Source organism: Pygoscelis adeliae, unplaced genomic scaffold (genome assembly GCF_000699105.1).
Source record: "Pygoscelis adeliae isolate BGI_AS28 unplaced genomic scaffold, ASM69910v1 Scaffold89, whole genome shotgun sequence".
NCBI lineage: Eukaryota > Metazoa > Chordata > Aves > Sphenisciformes > Spheniscidae > Pygoscelis > Pygoscelis adeliae.
In genome coordinates, this window is record NW_008825559.1 from 159,069 (window position 1) to 176,092 (window position 17,024).

At 39.3% G+C, this 17,024-nt stretch overlaps 1 protein-coding gene across 1 annotated transcript in view; it reads right to left on the reverse strand.

Annotated features, from left to right (window-relative positions):
• DTNB (dystrobrevin, beta) overlaps nt 1–17,024 on the reverse strand; it is a 198,699-nt gene that overhangs the window by 140,197 nt on the left and 41,478 nt on the right. The window contains exons 7-8 of the mRNA XM_009332341.1: nt 15,549–15,715; nt 4,681–4,805 (exon numbers count right to left, since the gene is read on the reverse strand). Of these exons, the coding sequence (XP_009330616.1) occupies nt 4,681–4,805; nt 15,549–15,715 (292 nt within the window). The remainder of the gene's footprint in view (nt 1–4,680; nt 4,806–15,548; nt 15,716–17,024) is intronic.

The window sequence follows — 17,024 nt, forward strand, 5'->3', positions numbered from 1 at the left end:
AAGTAGTTTCAAAAACACTCACTTATTTTTGGAAATGTAAGTAAAGCAAATCCATAATTGCCCTATGGAGCACATGTATGGTGCTCTAGCAGTGGATTCTGTAAAACTCCTGACTCTGAGACTACATTAAAACTTTTGTATGCATTTTTCATATCTCATAAAGCTATAAGGAAACACTAATAATTGAGCTTCTGTCAAACACAGAACATAAGGCTGACTGGAATTCTTATTTGATTTAAAAATACTCTCCTCGTGGTTTTAAAGTTTCAGTGGTGGAAATTCCACCACCACTTTCGATTTTGGTAATCTATTCTAACAATTACTTACATTCAGTCACTGTTAAAGACGTATTTCTTATTTTTATTCTGAATTTGTCTAGCTTCAACTTCTGGACTGTGTCTTTTGTTAAGCCTATCTGCTAAAGCTCCCTGGGATTATATTTAATTTCTCTAGGATAGGTATTTTTAGAAATATCAAACCATTCCTTAACCTCTGTGTGTTATACTTACATTACTTGAGTCTTCGGATGCAAAGCTATGCATCTTCCTGTATCTATTTCCAGTCCTTTAATCATTTTCATTGACCTTCTCAAACCCTTTGGTCTTTCAACATTTGTCTTGATTGTGGGTGCTGTAACTAGAGCGTTTCTGACAAGGATCCTGCCACCACCAAGCACAAAGGGTAAACTCTCCTCTTTGCACCCTCAGATCCTGTTAGCATCCTTGGTTACAAAATCGCCCTGAAAATGCATATTCAGCCAATTGCATACCGTGACCTCCAAAATTGTTTTTGGAGTCATTCTGCCCAGCACAGTGTCCTTTTAATCTTCATTCCTCCAATGTTTTTCTCATTTGCCTATCTAGCCTATCAGTAGTGATTTTATACGTTTTCCTCCTGGTCATGAAAACGAACATTAACAGCACAGAAGCTAGGCTTGATCCCTGCAGGACTCCGCTTGAAAACACACCCTGCTCAGCATCCTTCTTTCTGCAGTTATATTGAGGACAAGGAGCAAAACAATTTTTTTTCCAATCTGCTGTATATGTGCTGTATTGATTATTGTTTTCTAAATTACTCAATGCTCATAACAAATGCATTATGCCAACAATATCACTTTATTAATCAAAATTAATGTCATAAAGAGATACAAACTGAGTCTGACTACACCAAATTGCCAAAAGCCTGTGCTTGATTGGCATGAGTTGCCTTTTTATTTACTGGTCAACAAAATAGCTTATCTACTGCTCAATTATTTTATTCACCATCAAAGTCATGTTGGTAAACACAACATGTCAGAGATTGCCCTGTTTGACTTCATTCCCCCCCCCGCCCCCGCCTCAAAAAAAGAAATGAGATCATACGAATTTTCTTCCAGTGCTCTGGGAACTTTCCAGTGCTCCAAGACACATCAACAATCAGCAGCAAGTATCCAAATTAAGAAACTCTTTCAATATGCAGTTTGGACTGAAAACGTAGATGGTGCAATTCAACATCCTTTCGGATTATCTCTGGAAGGTAAGTATCTCACCATCAGCATATTGCACAACCGCTGCCCCCCTGCCAAACCACAACCTGAAAACTGTTCTCCAATAACTTTTAAACCATTAGTTTACATTCTTTGCTACCAATTTTTGTCTCTTCTCCTTCCCTTGACAAGTATAGCTGTTTTTTCTTCCCTTCCAAGCCTTGTTTTCCCTGGAACATTTGGCCAAGTATTCTTAAACTATTCCTAGTTATTAATATTTTTACATTCACATTATTTACTCAGCTGAAGTTGATTTTAGCTTTGCGAGACAGTCTCCTCTAAAGCATTTGTTAGATGCTGATGTGCACCTCATTTACATGAAGAAAATGTAATCAAGTCATGATCACCGACACCTAAATAATGACTCATTGTGGCCCTGAGCAATTCCTCTTTATAAGTTGAGTTCTATCAAAGAATCTCCGTTGGCTATGTCACTTTTCACACTGAAAAACTGTGGGGTTTTTTTTTGTGTGTGCCTTTTTTTTTTCTTTTTTTTTTTTTTAATTTCAGTGGTATCACTTATACAGAAAACCCCAAAGGTCTTATATCACTTATATAAAAAACCCAGTAGGTCTTTTTAGTCCCATGTTAATTTTATTTTCATGTGATTTAGTGTTTGATATAAATCACCTACCTACTTTATTTTTGCACCAGACCATTATCTGTTGTTCCCACAGTCGTCCTCGTAGTATTAGGCAGTATTTCCCAATACTTTGGCTTCTTAGGGCACGCTTTTTTTTTTTTTTTTTTAAGTAAAGCTGGCAGCACAGAGCAGATGTCTCCGCGTTGTCTTGCTGCTGCCAAGAGTGTCTGGGCAGCAGTCCCAGTCACTGCAGAAGGCGTCGTGCTTATACCCCCACCCGCACGTCCCCAGGGCCGCACGCTCCTGCCAGGCTCCCCAGACTGCCCTGAGCACCCTCCTGCCCGTCTTCTCACAGCACGCATCTCCCCAGCTGGCTCCCGCCGCAGCTGCTGCAGCACACTCCTGCCTCTGGGCTCAGGAAAAAGGCAATGCCGTGTTTGTCAGTCGAGGTACAGTCTGTTACTAATTGGAAGCAAAAAGCAAGCTTGGAGGCACTTCTCTACCAGCACCTTCAATGGGTCACGTATTAAAAATACAAACCACAAAAGTAAGCCACCCGCTTTTGCCTTTACCATTCCTTGCCTAGCTGAGGACAGAAACTTGTTTGAGCCGTTAACAAATTAATGAGTCCTAGCAAAAGAAAGAAGTGATTCATCAAACTTGGTAATCAGAAGTAAGACTTTGGCTCGTAGTTTTGGGATCGGTTTCTGCAGCCTTCCTTCACGCAGGCAGTCACAATACCATTGCTGTAATTATTTTCATACACTGTACTTGTGCAGTTACATATTCTTTTAGTTTTTATAGAAGTACTACATTGTAAACTACTAATTTTCTCTTGTGGACGTTAGTGCATTTCAACATGGAAGCAGCACAGAGAAAAAACTAAAAAGAAAAATGTGAATGGATTCGTGATCTGGTAAGATTTTAAACATGAAATTGTTTTCTATGAGGCTGAGCAGCACCCTTACTACAGAAAATCCAGATTTAAAGCTAAGTGACAAGCTCCACAACACATCCCCACCAAGGCACGGGGCTAATTCTGTGGACAATGTACAACCTTGTCCTTGTGGGTTTGATAAGCCATTCATTTAGGAGAACACAGACTTATGCTACTGTTCAATTCAGAGCTAAACAGACTTTTTTTTTTTAATTTGAGTGCAATTTCACAGAGAAAATCGGAACAATTATATTCCATTAAATCAGATCAACTCACTGCACAGGACTAAAGGAAGCATTATAAAAGTTGGTAAATATTCAGTGATGCAAGAACTGGAAAAAACACTCACAGCTAAGTTCTGGTAAACTCAGAACTATGTTGTTAAGGAGTCTAGCATTGCAACTACTCTTCCATGTCAAGCTATGGATCTTCTATGCTTTTCACAAAAGAAAGCCACACAAGTGTTTTACCTTACAATTCTCACCTTTTGAATATTTTGACAAGCTAGCCTCCAGCTTTTTCTTAATGACTGCCACAACTCTTAAAAGGAGCGTATAGAAGAGCCAGTCAATCAAAATCATACGGCATTAGGAAAGGCCAAAGCAGCGCATGCTAATACTGAACTGTCAGAGGTTATAAGACATTCAGATTTGAATGCTTTGGTTCTCCATTCAGAAATTGTGACAGAGAAAACAGTTCAAGAAGAATCTGGTATTTATGACATCAAAAGAAAACCAGAAAAGCATCAACTCCACTTACTCTCAGAACTGCAAATTACTCAATACTCATGAAAACGGGAGTCCTTCATTTTACATAAGTTATATCCCTTTGCTTTGCTCCTCTCTCCTCACCCTTCTCTATAGCACGTGCTTAAATTTAGATATATGAAAAGACTGAAACTTTTCCTCAAGGCTCTGTAGGACATTAAAACAGATCTATTTGGAGGCTTAGTTTATTATACATATACAGCAACAGAATTTGTTTGGGGTTTTTTTGTCTCAGGTTTTACTTCTGATGTGAAAACTGGCAAACTGGGGAAGCAGACTGATTTCAAGGCTGTTCAACACCAGTACAACGGTATTCCATTAAAATCATTCCATCGGTTAGACAATAAGGTCAGAATGAAAGGATAACAATGATGCCATTGAGCAGAAAAACACAGCAAACCTCTCAGTGAGAGAAATAAGAATGTAAAGCCAATGCTCCCAGGCAGTAGCAACAAGCTAAACCCCGCTACTGCTAATATTAACTTGCAAGTATATTTAACATTGTTTTGTTTATATAATTTTAATCTACGATAAATGAGAAAATAGAGTCTGACCCAATATGGTGATGTGCGGGAGGTAAGACTGATTAGTACTTTGAAATGCTAATAGATGCAAGTAACGTATACAGTCAGGCCTTAGTCTAACTGCACATAAACATATTCTGTACCTCTTTTCTTGTTAATAAAACAATTATGTTTCAAATTTCAAACTTTTTCAGAGAAACACTTATAACAGTTACAGCACGGCGACTTTATAATTCTAATCTAAGGGCTCCTTCCTGCTAGCCTATTCCAAAGTCAAATACAGCCACAAATACCTTGCTTTGTATCACCGATTACGTGAAAAATAGATTAAAATAGATACTTACACTATATGTGCAAGATCAAGTGGCTTTTCTGGCTGCTCAGGAAATACAGGACGAGGTGGTTCTCTACTTGGTACGCAACCAAGGGATTTACTAATTGCATGGCTCAGCTTCTTTGCAGGTGATTTCTGTTTTTGAAAAGAATGACAAGAATGAATTGCCTATTATAAAGAGCAGGGTAACACATGCAATCAGATAACAGAGAAGTGTAAAAAAATGCATAGTAGTAGAATATTCAGAAATATCCAGTTACATTATACCATACCTGAGAAATCAGTGCAGACCCTACATAGGTGAACAAGTTTTGTGGGGTTTTTTTGTGTGCTATAATATTGAAAAATGAAAGCAGTTTAACAAAAGTATATAAGATGAAGAAATAAACCAATTGTCTGGTGTTTCTATCAGGAATTAAATCAAGGGGCAGTCATATCCAATTAAGGGATTTCTTATACTTACTCACAACATCGTCTGAACGCAGGCATTGTATTTTAAGGGGAGGGCAGGGGAAGAACAAAGGACCTGGTGCATGAGCAGGTAAACCTGCATGCACAGACCGACCAACCGCCAGCACCGCTTTCATTTCCCACCTACTGGCACCAGTAGAAAGTCGGCGCCATGCCCCCTCTCCCTGTCCTTTGCAAAGGCAATTGTCTTTGAAAGACAACTTTCAAATTTTTTGTTCATTATGGGCAAAGCCAAGGTGAAACACAGCGTTAAGACGGATATGAACGACCGGTTTCTTTATTTTCTTTCACAAAATTCACTTGGTTGTGCTAACTAATCTCACAGGAGCGGCTATCCTGGGATCATCTAAGGAAGACTGAAAGGCTGGTGACAAGTGTTGCCAAACACACAAGAATGGATAGCTGGCCTGAGTCATGTGCTTAAAATGTGTTTTAAGTCCAATGTTGACTTAGAAAATTAAGTCTTAAAATGTTATTACATCCACTGAACTCACGCCAGTGATGTGGGAGGCCAGATAACGCTTTTGTGAGAGCTCAGAAGTAACCTAGCAGTTCTGTTTTTCTGATCTAACTCACTAAGAGTCCATGCATGTGTAACCTAGTGGCTAATTACTCCTATGTAATTTTTTTACTACTCCTGTAAGACATTCCAAAGCGGAATTAGGACCCATTCTCAAGGCACATTCAAATTAAAATTCAGATTAACACGGATTTAAATAGGAGGCAAGGCCACCCAGGACAGGAGTTACACATATAGTTACAGTTAATATAAATTAGTAACTAGCAATTACTAACAATTACTAATATTTACTAACAACGAAATAAACAATTAGTAATTAGTAAACCAGTGAGAATCTTCAACTCTGGGCCTCTTGGCTTTAGCACTATAAAACAGGCAATAAGGGCTTTTCTGAGCGGAGAACCTACGCGTGAGGAAGTTGTTCCCTCTGTGGATTTACATGGTTTGTAGTAGACTGGGATGCATTTTAAGTATAAAGTAAAATACTAATATCAATTGGAAAATAATGAAAAAAGTGAAAAATTCCTTTTAAATTACAAAAGAAGGATGAGCTGGATGCCTGTGAGAATATATTAGGATAGCTTGTTCTTAACTGAAGATTTATTATCCTCCTTCAATTACCTTGTAACTCAAAGTCAATGCTAACTGAGAACTCTAAAAACCATGAATGGAGGCTGCCTCTGAATTTGTGATGAATGTAGTCTTGGGAAAAAAAGAATTACTCTTGATCATATTCTTCCCTGGAGTACATGTCAGAGAAGATTCAAGTGGTAGCTACGGTCAAATTTCAGTCACATGCCTCCATCAGCATCTAACACTGCTTTACAACGTGTACTCTGGCCCGGTTACCATATTAAGACCATACTGTTTCACAAATTAAACCAATTATTCAATATGTTGCAGCCTAATTCCTTTCAGATTCTGGAATTTTTATTCAACAGCCCACAGATCCAACCTGTGAAGCAGCAGAATGCATGAAGGCCATGGAGAGCAAGCCATCTAACAACCTTCAGATACCAGGTGAAATGGGCCATTGATCTTCCCAATATATTATCTTCGGCTTTTGCAGACAGAAGGTCTTGGCCCTATCAAAGTACCGCTGCACAAATCTTGCGTGGGGTGTAAGATTCTTATCTCCTCTCACCAAGAAGGGCTTCGGGAGGAAGGATGTCAAGATAATTAACTGCTTCAGGTGAGCCTCCTACAAGAACCTCTGTAAAACAGCATGTTCAGAAGCACTTCAGCTTACTAATTCACTAAATAGTAAGTGCTGAAAAGACTTACTGATGGTAAGCTGATGGGTTTCTTTTTTCAATTTTTTTTTTTTAACGTGTTGAGAAAACCTGGTAGATTGCAATCAATGGATGATCCTTGCAAACAGTGTTGAAGGGTATGGCACTCTCACTACGAAAGGTTCTACAGATGATCATCAGCCTGTAATTATTTTGAAATCCTATGAAAAACACAATCCAACCTTTATGTTACTTCTAACTAAGTCCACAGTATAATTTAAATTATGCACACAGATGTGATAATACCAAAAGTAAAATTCTAGTTTTCCTAAAAATTCTTCTACATGTTGAAAATGTACACATTTATTTCTCTCTCAATTTATTCATCACTTCTCATTTTAGAATATTTCCTACTTTACTCTTTACCCTGTTCATCGTTTGGTTTCTGCACAGACCATCTATTCTCTGTGTGCCTTTTCTGTGACCTCCTCTTTGCATTATTTTTAGGCTCTTTTGAAGGGTTTTTTCCATTGTGGTAACAAACACTATATCCTGTTGTGCTACCCCACCATTTATTTTGTCAAACAAATGCAGTGCTGTCTAGAATGCTGTATAATCGAGCCACTACTGCAGCTTCACTTTCTGAAAATTATAAGGGGAAGATAATTTCCGTTGATCCCAACTTTTCGATAATGCTTCCCAGTGAAAAGAGCACAGCATGCTGACTGAACATGCTACTTCACAGGCGAGTATACCTCTTACGGGTATCTTGTTTCCTTGAGAAATAGCTATTTTTTCTTTCAATTAGCTGAGTTCCACTTTAGAAATTTCTAATAAAAAAATCACCTCTCTATCATTGTTGCTAATCTTGACCTCCTGCCTGTTTGATATCCTCTGTAAACACCTCTGCATTCTGCAAAGATGGGACACTCTCCCCTTCAAAAAAGCAGAAAACACAAACAGAAAGCCCCAGAGCAACACAATCCTCTCATCCACCACCACCACAAACCCACAAGTAACACAATCCCCTTTCCCATCACTGACATCGCCACTGCGAACCTCCCCAGATAACACCACCCACTTGCCCATCACTAGCCCTACTGTATTTTTACCATCATCTTCCTCCCCAGCTGTACATCTTGTTTCTTCTTGACTTTAACCTGTAAACAGCTGGGGGCAAACTATGTTTTAACTTCTATCACAACAGGACCTCAGTCAGTTTGGAACTTGGGTGTACTGCTGCAAAATCCCCAGTATTAATAAATTTCAACTCCAAATAAGTAGTTAAAAGTAATAAAGAATTTCAGACTTTGAAAAATGTTTCACACATCCTAGAGTCCGATTTATGGTCTTATTCATCTTCAGATTTAGATGGGAAAAGAGTCTGGTGTGCCTTTATTTTCCAAGGCTTTCAACCACTTAACATTTCCTTCTGCTACAGAAGCGTAACTGTAGAAACCAGCCAACAACACGCTGCTCTACCTTCCGCTTCATCTACACACTCTCCTGGGAACAGCTAGCAGGCAATCCATTTTGTTTTACTTCCTAAATGGGCACGGTACATGACTCAGCGAGATTTGCACCGCTGTGGCCATTATATCAGTCTGGTGGTAAGCATGGTTGACGATCCAAAAAGTGAGGCACATAAATGTAATACGTGCTTTTTATCTGGACACAACGTTTCAGCAACCTTCCTGGACCCAGGTATTCATGTTTTTGGTTTTCCTCCAAACTGTTAGGTCATGTAGCAGTCTTCTTTCCCCTTTTACTGATCATCTAATTGCCAAGGCATTCATGAAAGGTTTCTTCTCCGCCTTATTCCAACAGGTTCATGAGACGCAGGTATCAGTTTGGCTCCAGCAATATGCCAGTAGTGCTCTGCAGTTTTGAGTGCATTAGCAAGGAACAACTGCAGCGCCTTCTCTTGCAGAATTCCTGCTTTTCAGCACAAATCTTTTTGAATTGTATAGCCTTTCTGAGATTCCTTCTTCAGCAAACTCCCTCAGCCTTTTACATATCTAGATCTGTCAGTGGAGGATACTTACCTTTTTCCCAAGTCTATCAACAAATATTCAAAAGAAACAGTTTCTGCTTCTTTTTCATCGTGCACAGAATAACTAAACTTGTCAGAAACATTTGCCACCAGTTACTGTAAGGGCTTAGGGAATCAATGAAGCTTCTACGTAGTTACAACTCCATATGTGGTTACTAGACATCCCAGTGGATCCCCTTCCTTTTGACCTGGTTATTTGAGATTTACATTTTTGGGTTTCCTGTCCTCTGAAACACCTATGAAGTTCAGAGTCAGAGGTGGACTACTGAATTATGTATGAATCCAGATATTCCAGAACCGTTTCTATAACACCACTTCCACCACCGCTTTCTAGATGATACATTTTAATAAATTTTTCAACTGAACAAGAAATTGAGGTCTGAACAGATCAGGTGAATATTATAAAAGTCGTCTTTCTCCAGGCACAGCACTGGCTGGTATGCAGGCTTTCTGCAGTGGTAAGCTGCAAAACTGCATTCCTCAGCGGTGCTAAGTAAGTTCATAAGTAGCAGCAGTCAAACACAGTTTTCATGATCCAAAACAGCGTCTACCTACCAGCAAGCACATCTGGCTTCTCCAGGTTCCAGAGAAAGCTCAAAAAAAAAAAAAAAAGTAAAATAAATACTTCTGAGGGGCTGGAATGTTTGTTCTCTTTTGTAACATAAAAAGTTGAAGGAGATCCTGCTCGGCACTGTACTCTCTTCAGGTGATCTGACATTCCACTTGTATAGGCAGGAGGTAAGGTTAAAATACCTTTCCTATTAACCGTTGAATCACTCTCCCTGTGGCACTCATCCTCAGTTAGAATCAAACGCAAACCAAACACTCAGGGTTTGGTTATTTCGGTAAATGTATCATTGATACATCAGTCAAGGACTGTCCTGGATTCTACATTTTTATTTAATAACCAATCATGTTTCTATCCAACTTAGTTATAAATAAAGCATGAACAAAACATAACTTATGTAGTGATGCCTGCATAAGTGTGCAACTAGTCTATAAATAAAAGTCATTTTAAGTACTAGGAACAACTATTCAACTAATTTTTCCCAGAGACCCAGAAGGCAGATGTCAGCACGTAGCTGCCCTGCGCGGGCTCTGGCTCTGCTCGACCAGCCAGACATGCACACTGCTCGCAACTGGAAACACTGCTCTGCAGCTGCTTTCTGACAGCGGGGATTCAGCTCGCTGTCCCGGGAGATTAGGAAAATACTACGAAGGGACCTCCCACAAAAACATGGCAAGTGCCGAGCGTGTACGTTCTTAACCAAGTTTAGACAAAGCTGAGTTGCGCCTGCATCCGGACAAGCGCTGCCTTTGGAGTTGCCTAGATCTACACAAACAAACATGGCTGAGGTATGTGCATCAAATGCAAATGCACTGACCACTTTCTGCTGGGAAAACTAATATGTTTTTGACAGATACCACTGAAAAACTGTGTTATATGTGCAAAAGACGAGAGAAATTACCAGTAAAATGCAACTGTGATGTTCCATGTGTTTGAAAACCCGTTGTATCTGTATTGTGTATTGCCAGATCCTTTTCTTTTCAGAATAGTTTATAGATCCCGTCTCTGCTGACCTGCCTTCCTATCAAAGGCTACATCTGTTAAGAAAAAATAATACTTCCATCATGGAATTAAAAAGCTGGAAACTACAAACTACATTACCAAAAGTTGTCTTTCTACCTTTTTCTAATTGTCTATTTATAAATCACATCCACCTCTACCAAAAGGGTCTAGTAAACACTTGTTACAATGGGCTTAGAAATTTGTAAGCAATAAAAACTGAACTGAAACTTGGTTGGCAAGAACACTTGTTTGGAAATTGAGATTTTAAAGTTATCTGTTTCTCTCTCTCTCTTCCCCCCGCCCCCTCCAATATCTGCCTCATTTTACTGGTATTACTTGTAATATCGTAACTGTAAACTACACAGGGTGTAAACACAAAGTAAGGCAGCATATCCACCCTTCTTCTATACTGAAAATGGGTAAGCAAGCAAAAAAATTTTCAAAGTCAGTGCACAGAGAACTTTCCTTCTTCTCCCAGCAGAGGAATTGTGCTAAGCAGCCAAGTGGATTCAGTAGAAAGAAGCCAATATGGTAAGTGAAGCGAGTATAATACCTACACAGAAATGGTATTGCAAGAAGGAAGCTAAAGCACCCATATCTGCCTCCAGCTCTCAGCAGAGAAGGTACGCAGTCACCCCAGATGTCCAGGCCTGTATCTGTGCGTGAGGGCAGCGTGCCCTCTGCTGGAAAATGCTGAGTTATAAAAGGAGGTTTTTTCACGTCATTTGAAAACAGGAGCCCATGTGATGGTGGAAGTCCACACACAGACAGCAACGTGACAGGGATGCAGAGCACACTAACGCCGCGCTCCCTTTCGGCTTGTTTCTGGGGGACTGAACAAAAACATGTTCAAAAATTTTTAATAACTTTAAGGTAGTCTAAGTGGGAAATGAAATGAACCAGAAATAAGAGAGGTAATTCTGAGAGCAAAATCTTATTAACAGCTACTTACAGTATTGCTAGACTAACTCGGTAGATAAAAGGGTCTGTCTTCTGTTTTAGATTCGATTAGTACCCAGTATAATGACTTCCCAACGGAAGCCATGGATATTATCACTATAGAAACAACTAAACATTGGTTTGGTTTGTTGATACATATTCCGAAGCCACCATGTTAAGGGTGGTTATAAATAACAAACGTTCCATTATTTATAGCAGGAAGAGCATTCTAACTTAACTACGGTTGATAATAAGCCACCAAAACTTACACCCTGGGGTACAAGGCCTTAGGGTAACTTGGCTATTTTAACATTTTACCTGGAATTTATGGATGACAGAGACTGCTTAAGTTTAGCAGACTAAACAAAAAATAAACAAACAGAATGAACAATGACTAATCTACACGCTTTCAAAATGAACAATTTGATTTTCAGTTCTGCTGCGCATACATAACTAAATGAATCAGTGTTTAAAGCTATTTAATAACAACCAAAATTGAAATAGCCCAGAAGGGAAAATTTGGAAAGTGTTTGAAGGTTGTTGTTTTTTTTCCTCCAAACAGGCCCCAACAAGCAGTGTGTTCATACAGCAATACCTCCCTTTCAAAAAAAAAGGTTTCTACCTGAACTTACACACATATATATTTTATAATAATATATATTACATAATTATAAAAAATCATGATACTATGTGATTTATAGTATCAAAAAATTATCAAAGGCACTTCAGAATTTCAGGAAAAAGAACCTTATGAAAATATTTATTATTAATGCTTATTCCGGGTCTTAGGGCTCTGAAGCTCTGAAAATATACCACCCAAGACTGAACTAGATCTGGCTGACTTGAAAACCCAGGAAAAAGAAATTTCTCTTTTTACTGTATCAGAGAACCAGCTAATCTCTGCAGATCTGGACAGCAGGAGTCTTTGAGTCTTCACTCAAGAAATTGTTGGTGAGTAAACACGTAAGTAGGTCATGCTATTTCAGCTGAGGCTGCGCCAGTGCTGAGCAGAACGAAAGAGTTGCGATGCGCATTTTGCAGTCACGTCTTCCTTTCTAGATACCAATATAGTGTTTTCACAACAGTTTGACATTGCTGATGCTGTTCAGTTCGTAAGCAACCATATTCATAGAATCATAGAACAGTTTGGGTTGGAAGGGACCTCTAAAGGTCACCTAGTCCAACCCCCCTGCCGTGGGCAGGGACATCTGCAACTAGAGCAGGTTGCTCAGAGCCCCGTCCAACCTGACCTGGAATGTTTCCAGGGACGGGGCATCCACCACCTCTCTGGGCAACCTGGGCCAGTGTCTCGCCACCCTCAGCGTAAAAAATGCCTTCCTTCTATCTAGTCTAAATCTACCCCCCTTTAGTTTAAAGCCATTCCCCAAACTGTCCTCTGCGGCACTGCTCCCTGGCCATGTATCCTTCATGAAACTTTGCGGCTGCTTAGTCCCACCTGAGAACTTTGCAATTTTCTGTACTGAACTGCATCTTTTTTGAAAACATAAGTGATCCAGAATAGACACCTTCAAATTCATTCCCTTTGCTGGATGTTCTTCATCTTTTTATCAGGTTCAGCTTTGCCCCTTTACCAGCAGTACGAGTCACCCGGCTAGGGAAGGCAGAAGTGTCCTACTGAGGACTGACGTGAAAAAGACACTCAGATTCCCTGACCTCACCAACTGACAGATTTCCTTGTCTGTCATTTACCTAGCAGTAATATAGTCCAAATCCCAAACTAAGATATATTTTTTAAAATTAAGACTAATTTTCAATTTTCAGAAAATTAACACGCAAGACTTGCAAAAGTTAAAAAAAGAGTAAAAGAAAAAATGTAAGAGACCTCTCTCTCAAAAGATCCCTCTTCCATGCTCAGTTTATAGGAGACAACTCAGTCTGTAGTAGTATTTTATATATCCCTGAATTTTTTAGTCCACTTAAAACACTTTGATGCTTAAAAAAACGAGCAAATGGTTAAAAAGGCTCAGAAATAAGTTTCTAGAGCAAGAGCCAGAAATATTACTTTAGACTACAGGAATATAAGTGCTCCTTATGACTGCCTTACTGTTTACTGAAATCCCTCAGATTTCTCAATTTTTGTCCTTGATTTCCATCTTTTGTCTTTGCTTCACCTTTAGACAACCTCTAGCCTCTTAATTTCTTTCTTTGATTTGGATTCTGACTATGCTGAACAAGAAATGTAAATATCTCCTTCACTCTTCATGCCTTTTTTTCTTTTGGCTCATGTCCAGGCATAACTCCATAGTTGTACTATACACACCTCCTACAAACATAACAGATTTACATAAGCACACCTTTTAAAAGTGTTCCTTCCATTTCACCTACTGCTGCAATTGCTTACTAGTATGAGTTACATCTTGTTTCTGTGTAAGACAGCCAAATTCGCTGCTACTAAAATTCCTTCTACAGACTTCTGGACCAGTTGTTTTTATGTATCAATGTTTTCATTAGTAAGATATTAAAATCTCTTTCAAGGTTGCCAAAGATCATTATTTTCTTTCATACATTCCTCCCTTTTGTTCCATAAAAACTCTGTTTCCCAGTACTGCTTCCAGTAATAATCTGCTTCCAGTCTGTGCTTTGTTTAGCGTTGCTTCTGTATGTGCAATTCCCTCTTATTCTTCTGCATGAAGAGTACGGAAGGAAGCCGTTCCAGAGCCACTACCTGGTCCTGATGGCAGATAATCTGAATTCTTCATCTCCAAAGCGAGGTGGCTGCACCCAGGTTGTCTAAGCAGGCATGGCTCCTCGCCTGTGTCAACTCCTAAACCTTACCTTCGGAGCTTCCTAAACCTTACCTCAGGAGCTGCTTGGGAGAGTGCTGTTTGGTCCACGCTAAAGCTAGGGGTTGTTCTGACAGTCCTGCAGTTCAGATCATGCAACAACCTGCACTGTTTCATTTGCCAGAAGAGTGACAGTCTGAATATCCTCCTTTTGCATTTGTATAACGTCCCACTCCTCCAATTCACATTATATCTTAAAATCAACTTCTTCTGTACAGCCTAGTAAGAATCAAATGCCCCAAAAGTTAACACTGAAACAAGACGGGATGACAGATTCACAGATCCTAGTACCAGAATGGGGCTCAGTCCGTCTAACCTGACTCGCTGCAAACACAGGTCAGAGACTTCAGAAGGAAATATCTACATTAGAGTTAGAGCTACTATTTAGATACGTCTTTGTATTAAAAAATGCAGACTGCATTTATATATACTTAAGGGGATAATAATCTACTGGTAGCTCAGATTAAACATTCCAGAAGTTTATTACCCACATAGTTAAAAAAAGGACATAATTTAACTCCAAATTTTCCTATCTTCGCCTTCCAACTACTGAATGGTATTAAGCCCCAATTTTCTAAATTAAACAGTAATACTATAATGACTCTTCCTCATGAAGGTAATTACTAATTATAATCCCATCATCATTTGAACTTCTCTTTGAATAAGTAAAAGGTTGGGCTTAATCCTTTGGCATAAAATAGGTTTTTATATCTAAAATTGCCTATTATTTCTTGAGATGTGATTATCATATAGTCATCCAACTGAATGTTATTTCTCATATAATTTCTTTAAGGCTTTTGAGTTAAGAGTTTTCAATGCATATATTTACAATTGTCAGGACAATGACAATACTAAATTTTTCTCTTAAAGAAATACTATCTTTAAAGATGCCACTTGGATAAAGTTCCTTTCTAAGCACAGCATTCATGCTAACCCCTTTACCTTTCTGGGGAGGAAAGGTATTGCAACCTTTCAGTCTTTTTAAGCTAAAAGAGAGGAAAATATAAGAAAAGTAGGACTGACGTGAAGAGGGGAAGAAAATGTGTTAAAGCCTTGAGAAGGACTGTGCTGCCTTGTGTGCTTTAAAGAGCACTGAATACAATAACAATCATCTGTAAATTAATAATGTTACTTGTAATAAAAACAGTACAGTTCACCTATTTATATGCTTTTGCTATTTGAAAACCTTTAAAAGTCCTACTGTGCAGTTCTACTATAAAAAACTTTAATTTTCAGAATAAATTAGTACAGAGGTGGTTGTTTCAGCATGACAAACAAAGGTGAGTTACCCAAGAGGAATGCTCCTTCATCTGATGCTGGTTGCTATGAGGACCATTTGCATGGCCACGCCAAAAACAGTTTTGACAGAGCTGGTAGTTGTGGCACTGCTGGCATCGGTACCGGAAACCCATCATGCTCTCACACCGGCAATACGAACATTCCACGGGATGGAAGACTTGGTGGAGATGGGGAAAGAGGGGGGAGGGGGAAGAAAAAAAAGAAAAGTAATAAGTGAACTTTAGGAAAACCTCGACCATCAAATTTCATTGGAGCTTCCAAAACCCGCCCCCAGGTTCTTAACCACTAAACCAACTCGTCATTCTGGGCAGGTCATGGATTTTGAGTGCAGAGCAGGTCATTTCGGTAAGATTAACCACAAATTTAAGTTGATGATAACATAGCAGTCCCATCTGACAAGTTCATTTTTCTTCTTCAGATTTCTCCCTCCTCGGATACACTCAGACCCAGAAGTCTCCACGACAGTCCAACAACACTGAGAATACATATGAGCGGACAGGGAAAGCAGAAAAGCTATATTCACAAAGGTTAATTCCTGCCGAAGGAGATCGCTTTGCCCTAGAGTCAGCTGAGAGCGCTTTTCACAGCAGAGGCAAATTCAGACCACCGCGATGGGCTTCTGCTCTGAATCACCTCTCACCGAAGAACTTCCCTCACGCTTCCCCAACTGCGAGCTGCCTCCTGTACCTCTATAGCTTAAACTGAAGAAATCCCCAACGTACCTCTAAGTCTTAACATCTCGAGAACTGGAAAATTAAATTAGGTGTGACATGCAGAGTCACCATCAGAAGCAGGCTAAATAAATAAATGCTTCTTCCCTGTTCTACCCATGAACAATCACAGACTTGCTCCATTTAAAAGATAAGTCTTCAGAACAAACAAAAGAGGAGTGTGAGAATGAGGTAAAGGAGATATCTTACTACCTCAAATGCATCTTAAAAGGTGAGGCGATTTCTATTAAAAGGTGAGAATAATTTCTATTACAGGAAATAGAATGGAAGGGTGAAGGTGAATTACAGGAGCAAATAGTTTAGCATTGCTGTGGGTCTAGAGCATAAGTAATTACAGACAGGTATAAATAACCGTGCTATGGAAAAGACCACAGGAAAAAAGAGCAGCTCACTGGCCAGTCAGCTGAAATTCTTAGATATGTCTATTATAAACTACTGAAAGATGTAAGAAAAATAACTAGAAAGAGTCTGAAGTTTTGATCTATAATAAAAATTCTGATTTAGCTGTTCTGAGACGGTGCAATACTGCACAGGGCAATAAAAATGTAGAGAGATACAGCTTCTATGGGAAGGTTTGGCCAGTTAAACAGTGCAGAAGCACCTGGTACCTCAGGAGTGGATGCATATGCCAAAACTGTTGAAAACCCATGGGTAACAATTAAAGCAAAGAGAACTTGAGCATTGACCTGGTCCGGAATGCCATGGATTATTAAGCCAAGACGACCAGGGGGATGA